This window comes from Lonchura striata, chromosome 19, assembly GCF_046129695.1.
Source record: "Lonchura striata isolate bLonStr1 chromosome 19, bLonStr1.mat, whole genome shotgun sequence".
Taxonomy (NCBI): domain Eukaryota; kingdom Metazoa; phylum Chordata; class Aves; order Passeriformes; family Estrildidae; genus Lonchura; species Lonchura striata.
In genome coordinates this window covers 11,734,594-11,761,089 of record NC_134621.1, presented here as the reverse complement: position 1 = coordinate 11,761,089, position 26,496 = coordinate 11,734,594, and the positions used below count along the sequence as shown (strand labels likewise).

General features: G+C 64.0%; 4 protein-coding genes across 6 annotated transcripts; 2 read left to right on the top strand and 2 right to left on the bottom strand.

Moving 5' to 3' along the window:
* Positions 1 to 6: 6 nt before the first annotated feature.
* On the bottom strand, positions 7 to 8,493 carry TIMP2 (TIMP metallopeptidase inhibitor 2). 2 transcript variants are annotated; one of them, XM_021534159.2, is made up of 5 exons: positions 8,178 to 8,493; positions 2,532 to 2,632; positions 2,342 to 2,450; positions 1,902 to 2,026; positions 7 to 1,508 (listed from the first exon to the last, which is right to left on the bottom strand). In XM_021534159.2, the coding sequence occupies exons 1-5, from the start codon at positions 8,302 to 8,304 to the stop codon at positions 1,308 to 1,310; spliced, it is 663 nt and encodes a 220-aa protein (XP_021389834.1). In that variant the 5' UTR covers positions 8,305 to 8,493; the 3' UTR covers positions 7 to 1,307. The 2 variants fall into 2 exon arrangements, with proteins under 2 accessions (XP_021389834.1, XP_021389835.1); XM_021534160.3 differs by lacking the exon at positions 8,178 to 8,493 and adding an exon at positions 7,775 to 7,952.
* A 3,240-nt stretch (positions 8,494 to 11,733) lies between these two features.
* On the bottom strand, positions 11,734 to 15,279 carry CANT1 (calcium activated nucleotidase 1). 2 transcript variants are annotated; one of them, XM_021534123.2, is made up of 4 exons: positions 15,231 to 15,279; positions 13,144 to 13,783; positions 12,701 to 12,904; positions 11,734 to 12,261 (listed from the first exon to the last, which is right to left on the bottom strand). In XM_021534123.2, exons 2-4 carry the CDS (start codon positions 13,760 to 13,762, stop codon positions 11,891 to 11,893), a joined length of 1,194 nt encoding a protein of 397 aa, XP_021389798.2. In that variant the 5' UTR covers positions 13,763 to 13,783; positions 15,231 to 15,279; the 3' UTR covers positions 11,734 to 11,890. The 2 variants fall into 2 exon arrangements, with proteins under 2 accessions (XP_021389798.2, XP_021389796.2); XM_021534121.2 differs by having other exon boundaries at positions 13,144 to 13,786; positions 15,231 to 15,260.
* A 731-nt stretch (positions 15,280 to 16,010) lies between these two features.
* C1QTNF1 (C1q and TNF related 1) lies at positions 16,011 to 20,273 on the top strand. The gene is made up of 4 exons (XM_021534154.2): positions 16,011 to 16,123; positions 18,801 to 18,963; positions 19,079 to 19,221; positions 19,562 to 20,273. Exons 2-4 carry the CDS (start codon positions 18,815 to 18,817, stop codon positions 20,110 to 20,112), a joined length of 843 nt encoding a protein of 280 aa, XP_021389829.1. The 5' UTR covers positions 16,011 to 16,123; positions 18,801 to 18,814; the 3' UTR covers positions 20,113 to 20,273.
* A 1,535-nt stretch (positions 20,274 to 21,808) lies between these two features.
* ENGASE (endo-beta-N-acetylglucosaminidase) lies at positions 21,809 to 26,049 on the top strand. Its single transcript, XM_077787449.1, has 13 exons — positions 21,809 to 21,930; positions 21,974 to 22,161; positions 22,287 to 22,488; positions 22,764 to 22,912; positions 23,002 to 23,159; positions 23,259 to 23,407; positions 23,551 to 23,716; positions 24,044 to 24,147; positions 24,384 to 24,492; positions 24,594 to 24,766; positions 24,983 to 25,137; positions 25,213 to 25,315; positions 25,407 to 26,049. Exons 1-13 carry the CDS (start codon positions 21,809 to 21,811, stop codon positions 26,032 to 26,034), a joined length of 2,406 nt encoding a protein of 801 aa, XP_077643575.1. The 3' UTR covers positions 26,035 to 26,049.
* The last annotated feature ends 447 nt before the right edge of the window (positions 26,050 to 26,496 follow it).

The window sequence follows — 26,496 nt, the reverse complement described above, 5'->3', positions numbered from 1 at the left end:
CACAGCCGGCGGCAAAACAAGTGGCGATATTGAAGTCAAAGACAGAGGAGCAGCAGCGACAGGAGCACAACGGGTACAGCCATACAGAGCGCCCGGGATGCGCGATCGGGACTGAGTAAAGGTTGGGGTTTTTTTCCTTTTTCTTTCTTTTTAATTTTTATCTTTAATATGTTGAAATTGCCCAGACTGGTCCAGTACGACATCTCAAAGCACAGCATGAAAACCCCACCGGCACAGGGCTGCAGGGAGCATTCCCGGCGCGCTCCCAAAGCCATGAGTGCACGTGCCAGTGCCGCGACAGCTCCGCGGCACACGCCAGCATTGCTGTGGCATGGGGATGGCTCAGAGAACTCGGGGCCGAGGGGTGTGAGGGGGTCACCGGAGGGGACAGGTTTTCCTGCAGCCGCCCTGCTGCCAGTTCCAGGCTCCACTCCTGACACCACGGAGAAGGGAGCTTGCCTGGCTGCAGTGGTGCTGAGTGCCACAGCATGGCCCAGATCTGCACGAGGTGATGATGGACACCCTGTGCCCATGCAGCCAGAGCTTCGGCCCCTGGTGCCCTGCCAAAGGTTCCAGGTCAAACCTGTCCAGTGGTGGCATCTGTAGAAGGATCTGTAGGAGGTTGCAGGGGAACGGAGACCCCTGGAGAGAGGACCATGTGGAGAGGCAACAGTGCATGGGTGTGTGTCAGGGGTCACCCCAGATATGCTAACATGCCCCTCCAGCTTTATGGAACAAGGCACCTGTGCAGGAGTCATCTGGCCCGCTGAAAGGCCCGGAGCCCCTTCCTGGGAGTTGTGCCACATGGTAAAGCCCCCCAGAGCCCCTGCCCAGAGGGGTGCCTTTCTGGCACCCTGAAGGGAGAGGTAGGTGGTGGGGGAAGGGGTACAGCAGGGTTGCCAGATGCTGCGGTGGGGAGGGCTGTGTATCTGGAGCTGTGGGGGAGGCTCTACAGCGGGGCACTGGTAGACCTGCTACGCAGCCAGGGCAGCTCCCACCACTCACAAGGGCTTGATTCCTTCACAGCTGCCAGAGCCAAGCATGGCTGGGGGATTGTGACCCTGGCAGGGAGGTCCCCACACCCTGCTCAGCCCTGCCACGAGCAAAGGATGCCCAGTGCAGCTGCGGGCTGCCAGGAGCCTGCAACAGAACGGGTCCCTGGCCCTGGCCCCCACACGTGTGGCAGCCACTGGGGCCCCCTGCAGCCAAGTGGATTTTCATGCTGTCTCCAGGATTTGATATCAGCGTGGACCAGTCTAACATCTCGCAGGTTTTTTCTACTGGCTACTGGAATGCGCTCGTTTGGCTTAGGGGTCCTCAATGTCGAGAAACTCTTGCTTGGGGGGGGCCATGCCGCGGTACCAGGCACATGAGCCGTCGCTCCTCTTGATGCAGGCGTAGTGCTTCGCCTGCCGCCCATCCACATTGTTCTTCTCCATGGCCCAGTCTGTCCACAGACACTCATCCGAGGAGGAGACGAAGCAGGGGATGGAGAGGCAGCGCGAGATCTGTGCATAACAGAGACTGTCACCCACCAGCCCGAGGGGGCAATGGGCCAGGGGGAGGCAGCATGCTCTGCTTCATCCAGCCCCCAGCTCTGGACAGGGATGCCAGGCTGACCCTGCCCTGTGGGGCATGGTGGGGATGCAACCCCAATGCAGGGAACTGGGCAACCCCTGGTTGCAAGTCCCAGGGCTGGCCTTGGTTCCCAGCTGGAGGAAGACAGAGGCAGGGCAGCCCTTCCTGTCTGCCCAGCCACATGCTGTGCATCCTCCAGGATGCACTGTCCTGTGTCTAGGACAGTGAAGAGCATCTCACTGTGGAGCCCACCCCTGCCTGGGGGCTGCAGACCCTCCCTGGTGTGGGGCAGGGGGCATGCGGGAGGCAGCCTGGTTGCTCACCTTGCACTCACAGCCCATCTGGTACCGCTGGTTTAGGCTCTTCTTCTGGGTTGGGGTCAGCGAGTCCCAGGTGGACACCAAGTCACAGAGCGTGATGTGCATCTTGCCATTGCCCTCTGACTTGCCTGGGGAGAGGCCAGACAGACCACTCAAGGAGATCCCGTGCTGACTCATGGTGCCTGGGGCCCCTCACTGTGCCCTATCCATGGTGACTCTGGGGAGCTGAGGCTTGTTCCCAGCTTGCCCCCACCATGGCCTGGGACTGCTGAGCACAGCCGGGACACAGCCAGGGGTTCCCCGAGGGCCAGTGGCTTGAGCAGGAGGGCAAGGGGAGAATGTGCCCAGGAAGCAGGCACACATCAGGCACCTTGCGGGGCACATGGGGCATCCAGGCCAGCACTGTCCCGACGCCCCCCGAGAGCCCTCCCCGGAGCACTCACCTGCGATGAGATACTCCTTCTTCCCGCCGGTGTCCAGCAGCCGGCCACACACGGCAGTGGATGGAGCCGTGTAGATGAACTCTATGTCCTGGTCAGGGCCCTTGAACATCTGGGAAGCAGAGGCAGGCATGAGTGGCTGGTGAAGGGGCCACCCCATGCCCCAGCCTCCTGACCCGATGTGCCCCATTACCTTGATCTGCTTGATTTCATACTGGATGCGTTTGATTGGATTCCCGTATATATCGTTCCCCGAATCCACCTCTTTTGCAGAGACAGCCTTGGCTCGGATCACTGGAAGGGAGAGGTGAGGTAAGGGGGTGACCAGTCCCTGCATCTCACACTGTCTCCCTCCTTCACAGGGGACTACTGCCTGCAGCAGACCCAACTGCCTGCCTGGCTGCCCCCAGAGCTGGCTGTCACCCGCTGTCCCCAAAGGGATGGAGCTCTGGTACGGGCAGGACAGTGACCAGCAGCATTGCAGCAGCAGCCTCAAGGCCATGATAAGGAAAGTTCATGAGAGGATCACCTGGCCCCAGGGCTGGTGAGGCTGTGGCACGGTGAGCCAGGGGACAGCTCTGCTGTGGCAGGGTCCCTGCGGTCATGCTGCTGCCACAGCTCAGGATGAGCGGTCTGGCATGTGAGTGCTCGGCACGTGGCAGTGACCTGCAGGGGCCAGGCAGGCAAGGCGGGCAGCCAGCTCAGCCTTGCTCACCGGCTGGGACATCGGGCTGGCTCATGCTGGGCAGGTTGCCTGGGTCCCTGCACTGGGAACTGCAGCCCCCAGTTGTGCTCAGCTCCCTCCATCAGTGCAGGGGCTGAAGCTCCCAGGCAGCACCAGGGATGCTGATGATGTAGGGGACAGTGGCAGTGCCAAAGCTAGAGCTCCTGCTCGGCACTCAGCGTATGGAGGGGGCCTGGCTGCAGGGCAGTGGCTGGCAGGGCTCCCTGCTCTGCCATGGGTACCCCCATCCAACAGAAGGGCAGCTCTCCACCCTGCAGGGCTCCCCCTGCCCTGCCAGCCCCCCGAGCACTGTGGGGCAGGGAACAGGGAGCTGGGCACTCTCACAGAGTTCATCCTGGTTCATGTCCCCACTGAAGGGTGCTGGGCTGGCAGCAGCCAGGGACATGCAGAGGTCACCCACTGCCTGGCACAGAGGAGCTTCTCCCACCTGGCATGGTCAGGAGAGGAAATCTGACCGCACTCTATAAATACTGCAGGCTGTGGGGGCACGCAGGCAGGCTATTTAAGCTGAAGGTCAGGGGGGCACAGCCCCACATGGGCACCAGCAAGTGTCAATACAGTTCACTCTGGAAAGGTGAGAGTGGCACCAACATGAACAGGGACCAGGGAAGAGGTTTCCCAAAATGGCCATCTCCCAGTCACAGGCAGCACTCATTCTGTGCAGGGCTGGGCGAAGCAATGGCCGCAGTGAGGGCTTTCCCAACTGCTCCCATCCCTTGGGAAGGGCTGGGCCATCCAGCCACAGTGACAGCACCTCAGCCATGCCTGGGGACAGCACCCACTCCTCTGTCAGCAGTGTGCTGGGATCACTACAGACACAAGCCACCCCTTGCCCCCGCGGCCACCATGGCTCCTGTGAGCCAAGCCCTGCGTGCCATCAGCGTAACTCGGGTGCAGCCAGTGCCGGCTCCCGTGTGGGGAATGGCTGCTGGTTCAGTGGGCTCCAGCCTTTCCATTCACGTGCTGATGAATCACTTGACAAAAATGCAGCCCGATTCTGGGTGGATTTGTTCTGAACAGTGCGGCTTTGTGGAGGGGACGACTGCGCTGTGCTTTCCCCGCCAAGACCCCGCAGCGCAGCCAAGCTGCTCCACACCCGCCAGGAACCAGGGCAGCAGAGGGAACCCTGAGGAGAGCCTGGGATGAGGAGGCTGAGCAAGGGATGGACCCCTGGGTGCCCAAGAACCAGTAGTCAGACCTCCCCAGACACCAATGCCCCCACTGGCCTTGTCACTCACCACTCCTGCTGCTGACGTGAGCAACCACCAGCCAGGGAGCCCAGACCCTCTCTGAAGATGAGCCAAGGCTCTCTGGCTCCTGGGGCACATGGCAGGCACAGCACACAGTTGGCTCTGCTTTACCAAGTTGGACCAGGGAAATGCAGGAAACACTCCTGCCCCAGGCAGGCCAAGCAAGAAGGTGCTCCATGGCAGCAGAGGGTCCCCTGGCAGAGTGGGATTCCCACTGGTGACATCTCCTGTGCGGGTCCCCAGGGCTGCCACTGTGGCCTCCCCACAGTGAGGACTCTGGACCCTGCAGGGACAGAGAGATCCTGCAAGGTAAGCATGTCCCTTGCTGCCCTCTGCCATCAGCATCATTTGGGGACATATAGATCACTTGTGGCACATCCAGTGCCATAAAACCACCAGGCTGTCTCTCTGGGCTTACTAGTGTTGGAATTTCTACTACATGGCCCCATGTAGGGCTACCCCACCTCAGGGCACCACTGTGCTTGCCTGTGCCCCATGGGAAGAAGAGCACCACAAGGACCCTTGGCCATGGGAACCCCTTTCTGGCCCAGGACTTGCAGAATTGCTGCCTCTTCCTCTGCTCTGCCGCCCCAAATCCCACCAAGCCACCCTGCCCACACGCATCCACAGCTGCCCGGGCAGCGCCAGTGCCCACGGACAGCAGGGGCCACTGCTAGGCTGGATGCCCAGAGAACAAAGCTCCCTTCTCCAGGGCAGCTGGCAGCAGAGGGGCTGGCTGCCAATGCCAGCACTGCCTGCTGCCTGCCTGGCACTGCCAGCCCGGGCACCTGACCTTGGTGAGGGCAGTCACTCCAGCCCTGCTTGAGGCCAGTGGAGATGGGGAGACAGCTAACCACCCTGGGAGGGATTCCTGCACCCAGCCCTGACCGGCGCAAGGGCAACAGCCACCTCCCAGGTGTTTGCTGGCATCCCAGTGCCCGCCCGCCCGCCAGCGGCCGCCGCGGCTGGCACCCCGCCCCGGCACAGTGGTGTGAGGATGCTGAGGCTGGAGGCGTGCAGGGCTGAGCAGCGCAGCCCGGCAGCGAGGAGGAAGCGAAGGCCGTGGAGACTCCCTGGTGGCCGGCAGTGCCTGCGGGGCGGCGAGAGGCAGCGCGGGCAGCAGGTCCCGCTCCCCGCCGGGCTGCGCGGGAGCCGCGGGCCGAGCGCCGCCGTGGCCGCGTGCGTCATCCCGGCCGCTGACGGGAGCTGATGGAGCCCAATCAGCGGCAGCCCCCGCCTCGGCCCACGGCCCCTCCGCGCCAGCGCTCGGCAGGGCGGCACCGGGCACGGGCACCGGGCACGGGCACCGGCACCGGCACCGGGCACCGGGCACCGGCACCGGGCACCGGCACCGGGCACCGGGCACGGGCACCGGCCCCGCCAGGCTCGGCGGGGTTTGCAGGCAGCTGCACCCCCGCGGGGACAGCTCCCACCACGGCCCTGCAAATCCCCTCCTCTGGCCGGTCCCTGCTGGCTGCTGGCAGCCCCCACACTCACCGTGCCCGTCCCGAGGAACCGAGCACAGGGACGACTGGGATCAGTGCAATCCAGCTGTCCCCAGCCCAGGCTGCACCGAGCCCCGCTCTCTCCTGGCCCCATCCTCTGCCTGCTGCCTCGCAGGGGCAAAGCCACAGCTTTGCCTAGAAGGGCTCAGCATCCCCCTCTCACACCCCACATCCCCACGCTGCTCCAGAAGAGATGGAGCAGGAGCTGGGTTTCCTGCTGTAGCACAACCGGGCAGCTGAGCATCTCCTGCAGCAAAGCAGCCCAAGAGAGCCTGGGCACAGCCCCAGTGAGGGATGGTGGATGGGGCAGCCCCAAGTCCTTGGGCCCTGCAGAAAAGCCCTGGTCATCTCATGAGCTAGGACATGCAAGCACAGGCTGGCAGGTTCTAAATCACCCGCCCCAGTGACACAACCCCAGCCCCTCTATGACCCCCAGCCCCTCAGGTGCCACCCACCCAATGCAGAGCTACATCTACCTCCCCTTGCACCACCTGGAAGTGCAGCCCTGGGCTGTGGGGCTGCTCCAGCCCCTGCATGACAGACCAAGTGCAGGGGCAGGTGCAAGGCCAGAGGGGTCACGGGGATGAGGCAGGTGCTGCCCATGCTATGGAGAGGAGATCCCAGGACCCCACACTGTGCTCAGCATGATACCCCATACTGAGGGTTGAGCATAAGCCTTGGGGCCCATTCACTTTTGGTGTACCCACCCAGCACTGCAGGACATCAGCCATCCCCACACCACCACATTTCTAGCAAGGGCCCAACCTGGACACAAGTCTGTCCAGCCACAGCAGCTGCAAAAGGTCCTAGCAGTACCAGGGGCCCAGGTTCTCCTAGGCTCCACACATCTGCTGGAATGGAACTGGCTGAGGAACATCCCAACTCCAGAGAGCATCCAGGAGGAAGATAAGCAGCAGCAAAAGGCCAGGGCACACAGGACCATCCCCTGATATGTCCCCAAGCCCAGCACTGTTTTCACTCAGGCCGACGTGAAGCTGCACAAGTGACTTGGGCTGGCAGCCAGAAGGTGCCAGCGCTGCTGGCAGCGCGCCTGGGAGGACGCTGCCTCGGCAGGACAGGCTCCGGGTGCCTGCAGGACGGGCACCTGTTGAGGGCAGCAGGGCAGCTGGAGATCAAAGCTCAGCGAGGCAGTGCCCTCCCGGGGGACGGTGCAGACAGCCAGGACCGCCGAGACAGACAGTGACTCAGCAGTTGAGTCAGGGCTGAGCCGGCACCCCACGACGGGCAGTGAGTCACGAGTGCCCCGAAAACTGATCCTGACAGGAGCGTGATGGGAAGCCACAGCCGCACTGCCCGAGCAGGCACAAGACATCCTGTGGGCTAGGGACACCAGCTCCAGCAGCAGCTACAAAAACCCAGCGCTCCATTTTGTCTCAAAACCTTCCTGTCCCCAACACGCCTTGTGGCGAGGCAGGGCACCCGAGGCAGCAGCCAAATGCTGTGGGAGTTGCCCTCACGGAGGAAAGACGCTGGGAGTGGGGTCTGGAAAGGACGCCTGTGAGGAACATCCTGGATCTGGAGCAGGGGACAGGGCAGGGCCATCCAGAGGCTGGGGCTGCCTCAGTGTTTGGGAATGTTACCTCTCCAGCTGAGCCTGGGAACGGGCCCGCGAAGGGAAGTGCTGGGAACTGGGGCCGGCCTGTTCAGTTCATATGTTAAAATTTAATAAGGGCATTATTCATAGAAAGAGGAATCCAGACCCCGGCGCTGCCAAGCCCTCCCTTTTAGCAGCATCCAAGCCGAACAAAGTGGGACGGGGGAAAGGAAATGCCTGGAAGTAAGGCACAGACAGGGGTGACCGAGCCGTGGCGGCAGCTGCCAGGGACAGGGGCTCCTCCGGGCCCCGGGCCGGTGCCGTGGCCGCACTCGGAGGGTCCCGGTCGCCCCCGGGCCCCAACCCCGCGCTGCCACGTACCTCGCTGGGTCATCAGAGTCGGGGGAGGCCGGGCCCACCCGTGTCATTCACCGGAGAGCGACCAGTGGGGACGCGGCCCCGGCGTAGCCGCGCTCCGGTCGCCCCTCGCAGCGTCGGAGGCGCCCCCGGGAGCAATGCCGGGCGCGGGAGGCCCCCCGAGACGGCGGGAGGCGGTGCGGGGTGGGACGGGCATGGCCCGCACGGAGGGACCGCGCCCGGCCGCGCATCTGCACCCGCCGACACACCCCCGGGCCGGCGGGCGCCGCGGGCGGGGGCCGGGGGGCTCTGCCCGCTCCCCGCCCGCCCCGCGCCAACTTTCCGGTCCTTCCCCCGCCGCGAAGTTGGCGCGGGCGGGGCCGGGGGGGCTCGGGGGGCTCGGGGCGGGGTTCCCCGCGGCGCTCACCTACGTCGGCGTTGCAGAAGGCCTGTTGCGGGTGGATGGGCGAGCAGCTGCAGGCGTCGGCCGGGCGGGCCCTGCCGAGCAGCAACACCGCCAGCCAGGCCAGCAGGCTGGGCAGCGCGGCGGGCATGGTGCGGGGCTGCGGGCGCGGCCACCCGGCCCCGATCCCGCACCCACCGCCGGGCCCGGCCGAGCCGCCGCCGGGAACTTGGGTCCGGCCGGGGCGGGCGCTCTGCGGCCGCCGCTCCGTTGCCTTCCCGGAGCCGTTCGCTTCCTCCCCGCCGCGCTCGGCCTCCCTCTTTAACGTGCTCCGGGGATCTGCTGCTCCTCCTCCGCGTGGCGCGGGGCCAGCCCGGCTGCGCCCGCCCTCCGCGGGATGCGGCTTCGCCGCTACCGCTGCTCCCGCCCCGGCACGGCCCCCGCCGCGGGCACCGGCCGCCCCCGCCCCGGCGCATCCCGCCAGCCCCCGGCTCCATCGCTCCTGGACCCGCCGCCCCGGACCCCCGCCCGTAGTAGAGCAGTGTCCGACCAACTGACGGTCGGACAGGCATCAGTTCTGGCTGTGCACGAGAATTCCTCCCCACCTTCGGCCCCTCCACCCTAGCTTATCCCACACCCGAGTTCCCCTGCCTGCTTCCACTGGGGGTCCTGTGCCACAGCGACCTGCCCCAGGCCTCGGGCCTCTCTCCATGGCAGCAGCTCCTGCCCTGGAGCACAGCTCCAAAAACCCACCTTGTCTCTATCCTGGATGCATGATGGGGTTTAACCCCAGCGGGCAGCTCAGCCCCCAGCTGCTTTTGGTTCGTTCTTCCCAGCGGGGTAGTGAGAGAACTGGGAAGGGGAAAGTGAGAAAACTGCTGGCTGAGATAAAAGTGAAGCAAAAGCCACACATAAGCAAAGCAAAGCAGGGAATTCTTTCACCCCTCCCCAGGGCAGGCAGGTGCTGAGCCATCCCCAGGGCAGCTGGGCTCCAGCATGTGATGGTGATTTGGGAAGACAAACACCACCACTCCAAATGTCCCCCTTTCCCTCCTTCTTCCCCCAGCTTTATATGCCAAGTATGATTCCATACAGTGTGGAATAGCCTTTGGGTCAGCTCTTCTGTGTCCCCTCTCGACTCTTTGTGCCCCCCACCGGCCCCTCACTGCTGGGATGAAGAGCAGAACAAGGCCTCAAGCTGTGAAAATGCTGCTCAGCAGTAATGAAAACATTGCTGTTATCAACCCTGTTCCAAACACAAATCCAAAACACTGTCCTACACCATATTACACATCTAATATGGAAAAACGGACTACCCCAGTCCAAACCCACTCACTGTGTCACTGTGGAGGTGTCAGGATGCTGCTGCTGTCACTGTACTCTGTGCCTGGCTGGCTGCTGAGAGTGCTCCATCTCACCAGCACTGCCTTTGTCCTAGAGGAGCAGGCAGGGACACAAGCATTCAAGCACAGCTAGGCAAGGGCATATGTTGGCAGGACAGACACCACCATGGCCACAAAATATGCTCCTGAGCCAGCCTCTTGCCACAGCACTGCCATGCCATGCAGTAGAGGGAGATAATAGAGGTGCTCAGCCTCTAGGATGAGAAGAAACAGCAGAACAGGGCAGCTGGACCTGACCCAAACCCTGCCTGAGCCTGCAGGGAACACATGGGAGCTGACAGCACTCACAGTGCTGGGATGCTGGATGACACCTGGAGATGGGGACCCAGGTTGCCAACTCCTCTGTGGGGCTCATGGTCTGCAGAGGTCCTAGCAGCAGCAGGACTCCTGCTGGCTCAGCTGCCTGAGGCATTGGTGCTGCTGCTCTGAGGGTAGTGCAGTGCTCCGGGCAGGGGCCCGGGGGACAAGAAGGGACCAAGTAGCAGGGACAGCCACTGGCACAGCCCTGGGATCACAGCAGGTGCTGTGGAGCTGTTGGTGCTGCTGAGGAGGGTGAGTGAGGCCAGGAGAGACTGCCAAGCCAAGTGCCAGTGACGCTTGAGTGGCATCATGGACTGTGGCCAGCTGGCGCCCAGTGTGAGCTGCAAATGCATCCTGGGTGCTCTGGGCCAGGTGCTCCACGATCCCCAGGCCATGTGCAGGGGCCAAAGCCAGGCCTGTCTGCAGCACTGGGGACAGGTCCTGTCTAGAGACAAGTGCAGCCCAGCACTGGCCGAGTCATCGTCTGGGCTAAATGAAAACACATGTCTGGCTTGCACGGCTCACAGAGGTGCTGACACTGTAAACAGGGCTGGGGGGAACAGCCTGGCTGGGTTCTTGGGAGGGCCCCAACCACTCTGCGGATTCCTCCACCCAACCACAGCCTGACTGCTGCACCGACAGCCCCTCTCCCTCCCTGTGCATGGCTGGACCCCACAGCAGAGCAGTGCCCGGGCATGGCAGAGCGATACAGGGGGCACAAGGGCCCCCCAAACCATAGTGGCCAGCTCTCTGAAGCCCTACTTGCTGGCAGACCTGCCCTAGGGGCAGTGTTAAAAAGAAACAAAGTGGGGACACAACAGAGCCAAACACTGGTCCTGGTGTGAGGATATGCTGCCCTGTGACCTGGGGCAGGGCAGACCTGAGCCAGGTCAGTGTGGGCAGGCCAGGAGCCACAGCCTCCTTGGTCAGAGGGGTCAGAAGGGTCCTGGGGCTAGCAGATGCCCCTTTGACACTTGTGGCTTCTGAAACAACACAAGTTCCTCCTGGGGGCCACAGGCTACGGCAGCAATTTCACAACATGCTGGCGAGCATGGGGAGGGCTCCCTGGCCAAAGCCCTGGGCTGCTGCGAGTGCTTCTCAGCTGCTGCCAGCTCTGGCAAGCAGAACTGCAGCTCCTGCCTCTGCTCCTGCATCGAGCACAGCAGCCCTTGGACAGCATGGCTGCACTGTCGCCAGCTCCCAGCAGTTCCTGCCCAGGGCTCAGCTCTTCCCAGAGCTGACAGTTCCGGGGCGGGAAGCATTTCTGGGGCTGGAGCCACGTGCAGCCAGGCCTCGGAGAAGACAGCCAGCACGCACACACACCTCTTGAGGGTGTGGTCTGGGAATGGCGCCAGGGTGGGCCCACTTTACATCATCCCCTGCCCCTTAGGCACAGCCACAGTGGTGAGGGAACTGCTGCCTCCTCCGTGGTCACAGGAGCAAAGGGACACAGACAATACCCCCTCCCATGCAGGACTTTTCTCTGAAACAGGCCACCCGCCACCCCAGCCATCACCTCATCCAGCTTATGGGAAAAGGGAAGGAAATCCAGCTTCTGAAGTAAAAGCCTGATGAAATCCCCACAATCTGACCTGCTCAGGCTGCACATCCCCCTCCACCCAGGGAGCCCCATGGCACACAAGGCACAGCTGTAGAGTTGGGGCTCAGCTGCAATCCCAGAACAGGGACGTCACCAGAGCCACCGACCCACTGCAGATGGCTCTGTCGCAATTCAGGGCAGGGCACTAAGGGCTGCAGTGGGGCCTGTCTAGGCACCAGCACTCCAGGACCTGACACTGTCTCGGGGCCGGGAGCACCCTGTGGTGGCGGTCCATTGCCACCAGGTGCCACTGCCGAAACACTTGCACCACACCTGCTGCAGCTCAGTCAACACTTTACAGGAGAGCCCAGGGCCAAGGACACAGCTGGGAGCACTGCCTGACATCCCTCATGGACCCCGGGCTAGAAGCAGGCTTGCAGGGCCTGCCCATGTCCCTAAGCTGCCCGCATGCCTCCACTCGCTGCAGATGTCTGTTAAATAAACTCAATGCCCTCGTACTTCACGCTCCCAATCCTGGTCTCAGGCAGGAGGAAGCGCCCATCCAGTGTGAAGGCCATGATGTAGCTGGAGATCTTGCCATTGTCCTCTTCAGATTTTAGTGCCACGATGATCTGGTCGTCCGTGTCCGGGATGAACTTGAAGGAGGAGAAGCCATGGGTGGGAACCACATCGCCCACGCGCCCCACTGTCACATCCCCGAAATCCTGGGTGGAGCTGAGCAGCAGGTTGGTGCCTCGCTGCTCGTCCGCCTTCTCGCTGTAGCGCTCGTGGCTGGCGCGGCGCGGCAGGAAGAACCAGCGCTGCAACGTGTCACTCCAGGAGGCCGACTCGTGGATCAGGTACCCTGCGGCAGGAAGCGGAGTCTGACCACACAGACCACAGGGGCACAGCCACGCCAGGATGGGACCCTCCCCCTCCTCTCCTCCTTCCCTTCCAAAACACCCCACAGCCCCGCACAGGTATCCCCTATGAACTTTTTTGCCTGCTCCTGCCCCACTGCCTGGCAGCAGCTCCCCAGTTCCTCCCAGAGTCAGGCAGGGCCACACAGCACATCCCAGTCTGCCTGGGAGCCCAGCTGCCAGGCCCAATGACAACTGAGCCACCCTTCAGATACTCCTGGCACAGGCAGCAGAGGAAAACGACCACGACAAGGTGAGATCTCTGGCCTCTGGCAGCCTCTAAATCTCACCCAGTGCCAGCATCCCTGGGAAGGGTGACTGTATGGCTCTGGAGCCATCAAGAGTGTGGGATATTGGGTGGCAGGAGGTTGCCCTACTCCATACCTGGGGGCCGGATCCCCGCTGCAGCCCTCAGTGTGTTGTAGTTTGTCACCCAGTTCTCGTGGCTCACATCACCCTTGTAGCCAATGACCTTCACCCACTGGGGGTTCTCATTCACCACTTCCCCTGTGGTGGTGGTCCACTCCTTGCCCAGTCCTCCTACATACAGGTGCTCATCCTTCACTGCCAGCCACTCTGCCTTGAAGCCTGTGGTGGAAAGAATGGCATGAGGTGGCTCAGTCAGCACGTAACCATCAGACTGTCCCACATGCCTCAAACCCCACACCCCTGAGCCCAGTGCCGGGCACAGTGTCCCCCACATAGCCAGCTGGTTGCTTGGCAGGAAATGCCCTCTCTTGGCCAGGCTCAGAGGTCACAGGAAAGGTGTGCCCCACCCCAGCAGGTGAAAAGAGCCAAGGGCTTCACAGGGCAGAATGGGAGCTCACCTTTGCCCACAGTGCCGTCCCCATCTGGGAGGATCACCCAAGGCACCACCTTATTGCCCTCGATCTGGTAGACCACACCTGTCCGGTCATCCACTGCGTACAGCTTCCCATTGAAAACCACAAGCTCTGAGAGCTCCATGCCCCGGCCCTTCTCAGCCAGGTGGGACTGCAGCATGCTCTCATCCTTGTCCCACTCCACCATCACTCTGTCCCCACTGTCTGACAGTACCAGGTAGCCCTTCTTCAGGTAACTGAACCAGGTGTGCTCCTGAGAGCCCCGGGACTGCGTGTCCAGGTCTGCAATGACGCCGATGCGGTAGCGCACGCCCTCGGGGTTTCTCTGCGGAGGGGACAGCGGGTAGGTGTCATTGTAGCGGTCCCCTGCCTGCAGGCCAAGCTGCCAGGTGCGAGGGCTGGGGGGGCCATGCCGTGCTGGGGAGGAACGGTGCAGGCAGAGGAGGAACAGCACAAGCCCCACGCAGGCTGAGGACAGCACGATGGCCTTCCAGCGCGGTCGGAAGCGGGGGTCAGCACCCTTGGTCATGGACGCGAGGACAGGCAGACCACCCACGCTGATCCGGAGGGGGCTCATAGACTCATGGCAGGGCGGGACTGGCATCAGACAGGGGGCGAGGAGAACCTGCTAGAAAGAGGGGAGAGAGAAGAGCTGATTTGGTGCTGACTGAGCTGGGGGAACAACAGAACACAGCCATGAGGAGCCCCATCCCCTCTTCTGCTGCAGAAGGTGCTCCCACCCCATGCAGGTACGAGCCACCATACACAGGGGCTGTTTGCTGCTGGAACTACCCTCAGCTCTTCTCACCTGGCTCCCTCTGCGCCCCCTGACCAGGAGCCCCAGCGTCTTGGCAGGATTGCATGACCTGCTCAGCACTTCTACATGTGCCATGGTCACTGCAGCTCAGGCAGCGAGCTGAGGCACCCGGCTCAAGGCAAGCCTCATGTCACTGTGTCCACGTCCCCACAGGCTCCTCGGAGGAAGTGGGTTCCCCTCAGGCAAGGATGACCCTTGCTGCCTCCAGAGTGGTTGAGCAGCCTGGCCCAGCTCCCATGGCCCTGAGAACCGACCCCACTGATGAGCCTTGAGCTTGTCCCCAAGCCACACAGGGACACTTGAGAGACACGTGGCAGCTCCGCCCAAGCAGGATGCCAACACCTGAGCAGGAAGTGCAGTGCCCAAGGGACACACATCCTGACCTGCCCAGCCTCACAGACACGGGACCCCCTCACCCTGCCCAGGCTCACAGCGTGTCCTCCACGTGTGAACATCGTGAGCCCACCCCGGGCTGTGCCCACCCGCGGGCCCGGGGTGCCAGCAGTGCCCTTCGGTGCCACCTCCCTCCCTGCAGCACAGAGGACGTGGCAGCGCCCCGGGCTCCCGCAGACGGGCACTCCGAGCTGCCCCGCCGGCAAGCAGCCATCACTGGACCCGTGCTCAGCCCGTGCCATGCTGCCCGGTGCAGAGACCCCCATCCCGGGGCAGAGATCCCCAGCTGCCATCCCAGGGCTTTCCACAAAGGGCCCATCCCGCAGGGTCTCAATCTGCCTTTCATCAGCCAGAGTGGCAAACAGAGGCGGCATTGAACGTGGGGGGCCGGCCCCGGACAGGGGAGCTGCGGCACAGGCACGGAGCCCACGCTGGGGGCACGGGAGCGCTTCTCGTCCTGCGGCACCCCGGAGCGTGGGCCTCGGCAGAGCCCCGGGGACCCCTCTCGGTGCACTGACACCCCCCCCGTGTTTGTAGCCCGGTCTGAGCACGGCCACGGCGAACCCTCAAAATGCCGGGGCACGGTCACGGGGACCTCCGGGCAGGGACACGGGGACTCCTCGCCCCCTTGGGGACCCTCGCGCCCCCTCCCCGGCCGAGCTGACGGGCAGCTGGGGCACCGCCCGCACTGAGCGCGGCCCTGAGCTCCCCCGCGCCCCCGGGACCTCCGCGCGGGGCGTAGTCCCGAGGAGCCCACCACTGCCGCCCGGGCAGGCTGCTCGAGGTCCGCGGTGCCCCCGTCCGGTGCGGACCCCCGCCTGCCGGCCCCGCGCCCCGCGCCCCCGCCCGTGTCCCCGCTCACCGCGCCACCGCCTCCCCCGCGCGCAGCCGCCGCCGCCACCGCCTACAGTTCCCGGCGGCCCCGCGCGCCGCCGCCGCGCCTGGCAGCGGCCAGACCGCCCCGTCTGGCGGAGAAACTACAACTCCCAGGAGACCCCGAGAGCCACCACCTCCCACCGCCCCGCCCGCTGCTCCGCGGGGCCTGCCGGGAGCTGTGGTCCGTGCCGAGCACGGCCCGCCGGAGCCGGGCGCACCGCACGGGCGGCTGGAGCCCAGCGGCGGGGGCAGTGCGGGGGCCGAGCCGGCTCTGCGGGGTGGGCACAGCCCGGCTGCCCGGCGGGCATCACCCCCGCGCTGCCCTGCTCCAGCTCGCAACATAACTCTGTCCTTGTCCTGGTTGCCCCTTGTGTCCCGCCGCTAGTCGGGGTGGGGAGCGGGGTAGACCCAGCCCCGCGCCTTGGGACCCATGTACGTGTCCGGCTGTCAAAGGCTGGAGACCGGTGGGGCCGTGCTGGCCGCGGTGCCCTCGGGGCTGAGAACGGCCTCGGCGCCGCCGGCACAGGGCAGGGTCCTGCGCCGGGGCGAGCTGCACCCTCCGGCTGGCACGTGCCGCCTCCGCTCCCGGTGCGGCGGCCCCAGGTGGCTGAGGCGGCCGGTACCGGGAACACGCATGGTTAATGTTATGAACGGTTAAGGCAGCCGCGGGCGCACATCTGGCGGGGGAGGGCTGCGAGCCTCGTCCCGCGCCTCGCTGCCTCCTGCGCTTCCAAAAAGTGTATTTCCGCCCGGGCCAAGCGGGGAGAGGCGGCTCTGGAACGGGAGGCAGCGCTCGGCCGTGGGCAGGCTCTGCGCTGGGCCGGGCGATGCTCTAGGGCAGCAAAGGCAGCGCCGCGAGGGAGAAGCCGTGCCCCAGAGGTAGGTGGGGGGCAGCTGCGGGAGACCTGACGCTCGCCCCCGGAGCTGCAGGGGCCGTGCTCCCGTCTGCGGGCGGTGCCGAGGTACCGGGAGGCGGGTCCGCTTCGCCAAGCGCTCGGGTGTCCTTGCAAAAGCCCAGCCAGGCGGGTCGGTCCCTGAGCCCCCCCAGCCGAGCCAGGCCGCTGTCCTGCCTGCGAAGGAGCAGTGGGGACCACATGGCTGAGCCTTACAGTAGTCTGGGGCACAGCCCGACCCACCGCAGCTCTGGGAGGACACAGATCCCCCCCAGCCCTGCCCCAGCTGCGTTCCCAAAAAACTCATGGCTACGACCACATCAAGCCCACGCTGGGCTACCTTCGGTATCTCTTTGGGGGTCACAGTAGCTGTTGGGGTCCCCAGCACAACATCTTGCTGGTGCTACAGAAGTTGGAGGGCTGCAACTACCCCGGGCTCCTTCCCCACATCTGCCCCATGCAACCCACACCCTGCTGCCTGCTGGCTCTGCCCTGCTCCAGGGGAAAAAGGGCTCTGTAACCATTCCAACATCAGCAGCAGCACACAGGGGACCTGGCCCACCAGCTGGACCCCAGAGGCACAATGGTTCTGGCTGCTGTGGTGCAGGGAAGTTTGTGTCCACCACCCTAAACAAAGACGATTGCAGGTACTGCTGCCTCCACACTGCCCCAAGCCCCTCATCCCTTCCCTAGGATTTGTTCACTTTCATCCTAGTCTTCATCTCCAGCTGGAAAGTATTTTGGGATGTTTTGACTTGCAGTCCCAAGGCTTCTGCAGCCACTATGTTTAAATCTTGCTCCTGGAGAGCAGCCAGCCCTGAGGGAAAATGCATATCCCTGGCAGGGCTGTGTACACCTGTGTGCAGGTGGGCACCTCCTGCCCAGCACGCCTGCAAGGTACAGTGGGGGCATGCTGGGGACCCAGCAAACCCCGTGTGCTGCTGACAGCAGCCTGCACGCACCGCACACTCGCCTCTGCTCCCAACAGCCTGGGAAGCGCTGCCTTCCACCATGGGAACTTCCTGGTGAAGGGTTTCTCCTTGTGGAGCAGCTCCCTGTGACACTGCGTTTTCCCCAGGGCCAAGCCTGCTCCAGGTCCCAGAGGAATGCCTGGCGTGACGGTCCCAGAGCTGAGGGAAAGCCACAGGCTTCCCAAACCTCGGCACGCCCGTGCCGTGCTCAGTGCTGTGCGTCCGGCGCAGCTGGAGGCCCGGCAGGCTGAGCAGAGCCAGGGCCAAGGCTGCCCACAAGGCCCTGGCTGGCCTCCTCCACGCCCTGTCCGTGGATCCACTTCTCCCCTGCCTCCTCCAACCTGGCAGCACCGAGGCAACGGGATGAGAGACAGAGACACCGGGAAATGTATGCCGGGGCCAGGCCCTTGGCAGAGGGTTTGAGCAGCAGGAAAAGCCCTTTGGAGTCTTTTCCAATCCCTCCGCCCCTTCACAGCTCCAGTGACTCATAATCCAGGCATCCGGCCCCGGCCTCAGACGCCCTCCGCACCCGCTGCGGAGCGCACGCGGTCCCTCGGACCCCGCACCCCGGGACAGTGGGACAGCCACCGACTGGAGACCCCGGTGCTCTGAGAGCAGGCGCTCACCAAAACCACGGGGTTCTGCCCCAGAATCCGCCATGGCCCGGCTCAGCCGCAAAACACAGGACAGGGTTGAGAGGGCGCTTTGCCCTTGGGACCGGCGCTCCGGGGTCGCGGCGGAGCCCGTGGAGTACAGCCGGGCGGGACGAGGGCCGAGGTCACACCCACGGCCCAAGCCAGGGAGGCACCTGGCTGCGATAGCAGCGGGGACAGCGGCCGTCCCCGTCCCGGCTCGGAGCCTGCTGCCGCGGGATGCCCAGCGCTGGGCAGTGCTACACCCCTGTTTGGCCAAGGCTGTCCCGGTGCCACCGGGCCAAAGGGCGAGGTGCTGCGTGCCCGGCCCCACGTCTCCAGCAGATACGGTCCTGATAATAGAGGGAGGGGTCGTGAAGTCCCCGGGCTGGGCCACAGTGCCACCACCACTGCAAATATTAGTTTTGGCCCCATACAGGGTGTGGGCTTTTGGGAAGGTTTCAGCCAGCTCCCAGATAGGGCTGCCAGCCCACGTCCCTCTTTCTGGAACAGTGGGTGTTGCCCCCTTGCAAACCCTTGGGCTGGCAGCCCCCAGGGCACAGGAGCCCCTCACAGGAGTGGGGTGCAGCTGCCCTCTCTGGGCCCGGCTGGGGTCCCACACACAGGTCGGGCTGCACCCTGACATTTGCCCCATGGCATCTGGAGCTCTCTGTAACTTTTTAGGTGCTGACATCCTAAATTGCTGTTCTTGGGTGTCTATGGGAGGCAGCTGAAACCAGGCTGAGCAGGAGCAGCAGCACTTGGTCCAGGACTTGGCCCGCTCAGAGTCTGCTGCTCTGCTCCACTCTCAGCTCCTGAGGTAATCCCATCTGCCGTATGTGCCAGGGCTCAGGGGCTGCACATGTTGGTGAGGCCAGAGCCCCCTAACTGCCTCAATGTGGGTCTCCACCGGTGCTCACTGGGGTGACACTGTTCCATAGCCCAGCCAGACCCCAGGGGTTGTGCAGTGCACAGGTCCTGTCCCAGGACAGCTTGGGGCATGGCTGGGCTGGGAGTCTCCTCATTCCTGTCCCACTCAGCTGTCCCTGGCACCTCACAGGGCACTGCCAAGGCATGGAGGGGCTGTGGGTGCAAGGTGTCCTGCTGATCTTCCTGCTGATCTTCCTGCTGCCCTGCCCTGTGGGGAGCCAGACCAGCTCCATCCCTGCCCAGCGATGGTGGACAGACCCCAATGAGGCCCCATCCCAGCACCAAGCTGCCAGGTGAGGGGACCCCAGAGCCAGGGTGCTCTGCAGCCGGGGCCAGGGCAGCCCTGGCACTGGAGAGGGGTCCCAACCCCCATAGCTGCCTGTTGCACTTTGCTTTCTGCCTTGCCAGGGCCACACAGGAGCAGAAGGTTGATGATGCCCAGGAGGGGCTGCCCCCACAGCCCCGCTGTGTCCGCTGCTGCCCCCCACCCGAAAAGCGCTTCTACCCCCACTACCAGCCTGTGCCTCAGATCAACATGACCATCCTGAAAGGTGAGGGCTGGCAGGACCCCAGGCTGTGTTGCCAGCATTGCCCCAGGTCCAGTGCTGAGCTGGGCTCACAGTGCCAGCTCCTGCACAGACTGGGAATGAGAAACTGGGGTGGTGCCAGTGGTTCTGTGTCCTGCACAGACAGGGCAGGAGCCACACTTTGGTGTGAGCAGCCCCTGTTGTGGTGGCTTCTAGGCAGCAGCATCAGAGCCTCGGGAGGGGCAGGGGCAGGACTGGTAGGTCCCTGCTCCTTCCATCCCCCTCTGGGGAAGGGGCTTTTGGGGTGCCGGGTTCAGCTGTGGCCCCTGCCTGACAGCCCAACTCTCCCTCCTGCTCCACCCAGGAGAGAAGGGGGACCGCGGTGAGCGTGGCATGCAGGGCAAGTTCGGCAAGACGGGGGTGGCTGGCAGCAGGGGCCACGCAGGGCCCAAGGGACAGAAGGGCAGCATGGGCGCCCCTGGGGAGCGCTGCAAGAGCCACTACGCTGCCTTCTCCGTGGGCCGCAAGAAACCCCTGCACAGTAACGACTACTACCAGACCCTCATCTTTGACACGGAGTTTGTCAACCTCTACGAGCACTTCAACATGTTCACGGGCAAGTTTTACTGCTACATCCCTGGAATCTACTACTTCAGCCTCAACGTGCACACCTGGAACCAGAAGGAGACATACCTGCATGTCATGCACAATGGGGCAGAGGTGGTGATCCTCTACACCCAGGTGAGCGACCGCAGCATCATGCAGAGCCAGAGCGTCATGCTGGAGCTGAAGGAGCAAGATGAGGTCTGGGTACGGCTCTACAAGGGTGAGCGTGAGAACGCCATCTTCAGCGATGAGTACGACACCTACATCACCTTCAGTGGCCACCTCATCAAGTACAGTGGGGACCCCTGAGCACCGGGCCCTCCCACTCCTGTGCCAGGCCAGGTGGCTGAGGAGCCCCTGTCCCTCTCATCCCAGGAGTGCCACCCCCATTATGCTGTTAGTCACCCTAGTGCCACTACCCCAGCAGCTGCACCAGTGTGTGAATTCCCTCACTCCAGCACCTCAAGGCTAACCACACACACCTGGAAGACGGAGCAATTGTAAGCCCCTGCCACGTTGGTGACCAGGAAGCAGCTGCTCACCTGGGGTGGGCAGGGAGCTCACCCCTTCTCTCTGCTCCAGACCTGGGTTTGCCAGGCTCAGCCTGTCACAGCTCTGGCTGAGCTGGCACAGCAGGACAGTGTGGCCGCTGGTGCCCTGGTGCGAGGCAGCGCAGACACCTGCACTGTGCCATTTTCACCTCCTGGCTCCTGGCTGTGCTCCCTGGCTGGAATGGGCAGAAGGTGCTCAGCACCATCCAGAAAGGCAATAAACCACTAAGGGCCTCCTTCCTTCCCTGGTGCAGGTGTTGCAGTGGGGGGCTGGGTCCCCCTGTGGGGAGTGAGTTTCATCAGTTCCCTCTGCAGATTCTGTTGCTGCTCACTGCAGCCTCTGCTCAGGAAGGGCTCTCTCCCCACCAGCAGCCCTGGGTGTGGGGCCTCTGGCCTCAACCACTTCCTCTTCCCTTAGGTTATCTGCTGACCAGGCCTCCTGTTTGTGTAGATGCAGCAGCAGCATGGGCCAGCATGCTGACCCCCTCATTCAGCTCACACCACATTAAACACCTCACATTTCCAGCCTTGCTCACACCCTCAGTGTCCTCGTTTTGTGTGTGGAGAGGCTCCAAGTGATTCAGGGCAAGGTTCTGCTCCTGGGGTGCAGGGGCTCCCCAAGAGCTGAGGGCTGGCATGGTGCTGCTGGGCTGGGGGTGGAAAGGGAAGAGCAAACTGTCCCTGGAGAGCTGGGAGACGTGTGCCAGGCACTGCATGGGCCAGCTGTGCCCCAAGGAGCTGCGTGCGTGACAGAACTGTCAGGCTGGGAACAGAACAGGCTGGGAAGGGTGGCAGGGTTTTCACAAGTGCAGGTTATCCAGCACATCCATGGAGAGGAGGTAGGTCTCAGGTGAAGCTGGGTGTCAGGGTCTGGACTGGCAGCTCCGTGGCTAAGCTGAGCAATGCTGCAGCTGGAAACCAGCACCTCAAGCACAGAAGGGAGGGGACTAGGTTGGGGTACTTGGGATGACCTTAAATAGAGCCCTGGCCCCACATGTGGGGAGTGGGCGGATGGTGGGGGCCAAGTGAGGCAAATTAGGCCGTTCACTGCTATGCCTGTGGGGTGGGGGCATCAGCTCAGGGCCTCAGCCCTGTACCATGGCATGGGCAAAGCTCCTTGGCCACACTGGCCCCTGGGAACCAGGTACCATCTCCATCCCAGACTGCGCAGCAGTTACGGACACAGGCGGCACCCCAGCACAGAGATTCCCGTCCTGGCACAGCGTTCTACCCCAGGACACGCAATCAATTCAGAGGCACGCGGCTTGCTCCGAGGATGCAGCCCGGCCCGGGGCACGCGGTCCGTCCCAGGACGCCCCGCCCCAGGACACGGCGGCGGGTGGTGCCGGGGCCGGGCGGGCGGAGCTCCGGGGCCGCGCCCCCGGGAGAGCCGGGCCCGGCGGCGGCGGCGCCGCCGTCAGTGCGGCAGCGGCGGCGGCGGCGGCGGCAGCGCCATGGCGGAGGCGGCGGAGGCGGCGGAGGGGCCGGCGCGCCGCGGGAAGAGGACGGGAGCGGAGCCCGGGGCCGCGGCGGAGGAGCCGGCGGAGGCGGAGCGGGCCGCGCGGCGGCGGCGGAGGTGGATGGCGGGGGCCGGGCCGAGGCCGCGATCGTGTCCGGGACCGGGACGGGGACGGTGATGGGCATGGGGTCCGGGACCGGGACCGTGATGGGGAGGTCGGCGCTGGCCGCGGTGCTGGCGGAGCCCGGCCCTCATCCACCTCCCGGGGCAGCTTGCAGCCGGCGGCGGACATCCAGGGAACCACGGTCCTGCACGACACCATCAGCGACCGCCCGCAACCCCTGCCAGGTGAGGCACCGGGAGAGGGGCCGGCCCACGCCTAAACCCCGCCGGACGGGGACGGTGTCGGTGCCGACCGAGCTGCACAGGCAGTGCTCACTGCTGACCCTGCCCCGCCTCCCCATCCTTCCCAGCAAGGTACTTTGACACGAAGACCACGGAGCCCATCAGCTTCTTCTTGACCGGCCTGGAAGAGCTGCTGGCCTGGCAGCCCAACAGCAACGATGACTTCAATGTGTCAGCTGTGCCTCTGGCCAAGCGCCAGCCCCCGCTCCACAGCAGCAGGCCCCGGACACTGGTGTGCCACGACATGCGTGGCGGGTACTTGGAGGACAGGTACGTGCTAGGTGGAAAGTGGAAGGGACTTTCAACATCTCAAACCCCAAGGCAGTTCTGTTTCTGCCTGACATGTCTTCTGCCAGCTCAGCCACAGGTGAGCAGAGATGGGGTGTTTGGCACAGTGCTTGGGGAACCTTGCTCAGGCTGGGATGTTCAGAGGTGGCTCAGCGCCGCAGCTCTGCCCAGCTCCTGCCTGTGAGTCAGGCTTCTACCCAGCTCCACAGCATCTGTCAGCGTCCTTCCTGCACTGCCCAACCCTTTTCCCTCTGCAGGTTCATCCAGGGCTCGGCTACACGCAACCCCTATGTCTTCTACCACTGGCGCTACATCGACATCTTTGTCTACTTCAGTCACCACACTGTCACCATCCCGCCCGTGGTCTGGACCAATGCAGCGCACCGGAACAGCGTCCCTGTGCTGGGTAGGGACAGGGCTGAGCCTGAGGCAGCCCCAGCAGTGAGCTGGATTCACCAGGATGTGCGGCTGATGCTGCCCTGGCTGCCTCTGCAGGCACATTCATCACGGAGTGGACAGACGGGGAGAAGCTGTGCGAGGCGTTCCTGGCCGGCGGGGAGGAGGCGTACGGCGCCGTGGCCGAGCAGCTGGCCCGCATTGCCCAGCACTACCGCTTCGACGGCTGGCTGATCAACATAGAGAACACACTGAGCGTGAGTCCTGCTGCTTCTGCTCACTGCCCTGCCTTCGTGCTGTTCCTGTGGGGAGCCTCTGCCCTGTACCCTCACCCACCTGTGTCTCTCTCCTGGCAGGCAGCGGCGGTGGGGAACCTGCCCCTCTTCCTGCAGGACCTGACGGCGCGGGTGCACAGTGCCGTGCCGGGTGGGCTGGTGATCTGGTATGACAGTGTCCTGAAGGATGGCACACTGAGGTGGCAGAATGAGCTGAACAATGCGAACAGGTGAGGCTGGCAAAACTGTCCCCGGGTAGGGGGCATGAGCTGCCCACCCCAAACCCAGCATGGCGGCGATCAGGCACAACCTGCACGGCCTAGGTGAGGCCGTGTGTGACCAGAGCATCTGCCACTCTGACCCTTGTCTCCAGGATGTTCTTTGATGCCTGTGACGGGCTGTTCACCAACTACAACTGGAAGGAGGAGCAGCTGGAGCGTACACAGAGGCTGGCTGGTCCACGCCTAAATGACGTTTATGTCGGCGTTGATGTCTTTGGCCGTGGGGATGTGGTTGGTGCTGGCTTCGACACTTACAAGGTGGGTGTGACAGGGCTGGGCCAGAGTGCGACTCTGGACCTCCCTGGCACAGGGCTCTGAGCTCCCACTTAGAGCCCTGCTGGGCTGTGCTGTGTTGGCCTGCTAAACTGAGGATGAACTGGTGAGGAGTGAGGGATCCCAGAATGCTGGCCATGCATGAAAAGATCCCACTGCTGCCACCCATCCCTGGAGAGGGAGATGCTGCAGCAAATCCCTGTGGTGCAGCAAATCCCATGGGGCCAGTGGAACATGGGGGGAGTGGAGACAGGACAGGGGACAAGGTGACCGCCTGGCCTGGCCCATGCTGCTAACTGCTCGTTTCTGCAGTCCCTGCGCCTGATCCGCCAGTATGGCCTCTCTGCAGCCATCTTTGCTCCTGGCTGGGTCTATGAGCACCTGGGGAAGGAGAACTTCCTGCAGAACGAGAACAGGTGAGGCAGCTCAGCAGGGCGGGTACTGGGGGAGGAACGGGGCTAGGAGTGCCCTGGCTCAGGAAGGCTTTGGGCTGGTGGGACACAGCTACAGGGATGCTGTGGCTGTCAGAACACCATGGCTGCTGATCAGGAGCAGCTGGCCCCTTTCTGCCCCAGCTGAGGTGATACTCAAGGCTGTGCAGGGCAGTGACCATAATAGGAGTCTCTGTCCTGACACCCACCTTTGCCTCCAGGTTCTGGGGCTTGCTGGCAGAGTACCTGCCCACCCACAGCATTTGCACACTGCCCCTCACCACCTCCTTCAGCCTGGGCATGGGCACCAGCACATTTATGGATGGGAAGGTGGGTGCAGGGTGACAGCTCTGCTCTGGTCAGATTGGACTGGGCTGGGCAGGGAGGTCCCTGCTTTTGGCTCCCCCAGCTCAGCTCTTCCTGTGCTGTAGGATGAAGAGTCTGGACCCTGGTACGACCTGAGCGCACAGGACATCCAGCCACTGTACCCGGAACACCAGGGCATGCTGAGCACCAGCTGCTGCCTGCAGGATGCTTGGTGTGGGGGCAGCTCCCTGCAGCTGCAGGGGACCATTCCCTCTGGCGAGGAACGCGTGGCTGTCCGGTGAGTTGGGACGAAGCCCTTTATCCCTCCTCAGCGCCAGGCTGGCACCATGTCAGCCTGACATGGCATGCATGGCCTGAGCTCTGTGGACCCAGGCCTGGTGGCAAGTGTGCCCAGGCTCTGCCCGCACTGCCCAGCACACCTAACACGATGCACCTTCTCTTTGTCTCTCTCTCTGTCTCTGTCTCTCTCTCTGGGTGGATTTGGGGTCATCAGCCTCTTCTCTTTGCAGATGCCGGCCCCCCCCAAGATCTTCCTGACCATGCTCTACAAGCTGGAGGGGCCACAGCCTGATGACTTCACAGTGGCACTGGAGGTCACCACCTGGGACTCAGAGATGTGCTTTGAGGGCAATCCTACCTCCCTGCCTGGTGAGGACCCTGCCCCCTCATGCTCTCTGCAGTGAGCACCTGCTGCAGTCCCTCACCCGCTGCCCTCTCTGGCAGAGCCCAACGGCCGGTACCACCCCCGGTTCCTCCCGGCACCGCCGCCCAGCCTCGCCAAGCTGCTCGCCGCCTGCCACCGTGGCTCCCACGGCTGGACCAGCCGGTGAGTGCCCTGCCTGCATCCTGTGTCCACAGGCAGGCATGGGATGCCAGGACTCCCTGGGACCACTCCTGCTCTGCCTATTCCCTCTCAGGTGCTATGAGCTGGAGCTGCAGGACTGCAGCCTGCGAGACCTCTCCCTGATTGTGTCCCGCCAGCAGCCCAGCCTGCAGGAGACATCCTTCACCTGCCTCCTCGGGGAGGTCCGGGTGAGTGCCTGCTATGGCTTGGTGGAGACACCTGCCCCGTGCCCCCCTTGTTCCGGGAAGGTGGGGGCTGCCTGCCCTGACCCTGACAGTGCTGTGGTTCCCTCGCAGGTGCTGGACACGGCCAGTGTGGCGGCCTCCCCACCGCAGGTGCACAGCGTGATGGCCTCTCAGCTCTGGTGGCAGGAGGGCCCCGAGCCCGAGCAGCTCTCGCTCAGCCTCACCCTGCGCTGGTCCTTCCCGCCTGGCCGTGCCAGATGGTTCCGTGTCCTGAGCCAGGGCGCCCGGTGCCGCCTGGGCCAGACAGCGCCGCAGGTGCTGGGGCTGGCGCAGGGCTGCCTGTTCCGGGCTGTGGGGCTGTCGGTGCCACAGCCGGCGCCCGGACAGTCCTGCCGGCTGGAGCTGCTGGTGGAGCTGGTTCTGCGGGATGAGCTGCCTGTGGACCCCGAGCGCTGGGGCCGCCTCGTGCTGGTCTATTCCGCACCAGGCAGTGGCACCAGTTCAGATGGGCATTAAAGCAACTGTGGTGCAGCCCGTGCCGTGTCTCCTCCATGTGGCGGGTGGGCTGTGCGTGGGGGACACAGAGGGAGGCTGCATTTCATCACCCTGGGTTGGTGAGTCCTTTTCCTCCCACCCCTGTGGTTGTGCTCAGCCCTCACTGTAGGGGCCTGCTGGGTGCTGACCAGCCACTGGCAGGGGCCCCCAACACGTATAGCCCCAGACTGGGGCGCCTGCCCTGAGAACCCCACCAGCTCCTGCAGCGTTTACTGCCTCAAGCTGTCTGCCCACAGCCTGGACATACTGGCCCTAAGACCCCAAGGCACACAGCCCCCTCAGGGCTCAGCCTGGTGGGGAGATGCCAGCACGGGTTCTGCAGCAGCCCCAAGGAGCAGCCCAGCCTGGGTGACCGCTGTGCTCATTAACGTGGACCCAGCCCAGTGCCACCAGCCTATGCTGCCTCCCCTGAGCATCTTGTGA

Excerpts from the sequence above, each read along its gene's own strand:
- TIMP2 (XM_021534159.2), bottom strand. The coding sequence starts at position 8,304 with ATGCCCGCCGCGCTGCCCAGCCTGCTGGCCTGGCTGGCGGTGTTGCTG. Across the intron at positions 2,633-8,177 it reads CTTCTGCAACGCCGACGTAG|TGATCCGAGCCAAGGCTGTC; the intron begins GTGAGCGCCGCG and ends TCTCCCTTCCAG. Across the intron at positions 1,509-1,901 it reads AGATGGGCTGTGAGTGCAAG|ATCTCGCGCTGCCTCTCCAT; the intron begins GTGAGCAACCAG and ends TGTTATGCACAG.
- CANT1 (XM_021534123.2), bottom strand. The coding sequence starts at position 13,762 with ATGCCAGTCCCGCCCTGCCATGAGTCTATGAGCCCCCTCCGGATCAGC. Across the intron at positions 12,905-13,143 it reads GGACGGCACTGTGGGCAAAG|GCTTCAAGGCAGAGTGGCTG; the intron begins GTGAGCTCCCAT and ends TTTCCACCACAG. Across the intron at positions 12,262-12,700 it reads AGCGGGGATCCGGCCCCCAG|GGTACCTGATCCACGAGTCG; the intron begins GTATGGAGTAGG and ends TTCCTGCCGCAG.
- C1QTNF1 (XM_021534154.2), top strand. The coding sequence starts at position 18,815 with ATGGAGGGGCTGTGGGTGCAAGGTGTCCTGCTGATCTTCCTGCTGATC. Across the intron at positions 18,964-19,078 it reads TCCCAGCACCAAGCTGCCAG|GGCCACACAGGAGCAGAAGG; the intron begins GTGAGGGGACCC and ends CTGCCTTGCCAG. Across the intron at positions 19,222-19,561 it reads CAACATGACCATCCTGAAAG|GAGAGAAGGGGGACCGCGGT; the intron begins GTGAGGGCTGGC and ends TGCTCCACCCAG.
- ENGASE (XM_077787449.1), top strand. The coding sequence starts at position 21,809 with ATGGCGGAGGCGGCGGAGGCGGCGGAGGGGCCGGCGCGCCGCGGGAAG. Across the intron at positions 23,160-23,258 it reads ACATAGAGAACACACTGAGC|GCAGCGGCGGTGGGGAACCT; the intron begins GTGAGTCCTGCT and ends CTCTCCTGGCAG. Across the intron at positions 25,138-25,212 it reads CAATCCTACCTCCCTGCCTG|AGCCCAACGGCCGGTACCAC; the intron begins GTGAGGACCCTG and ends CCTCTCTGGCAG.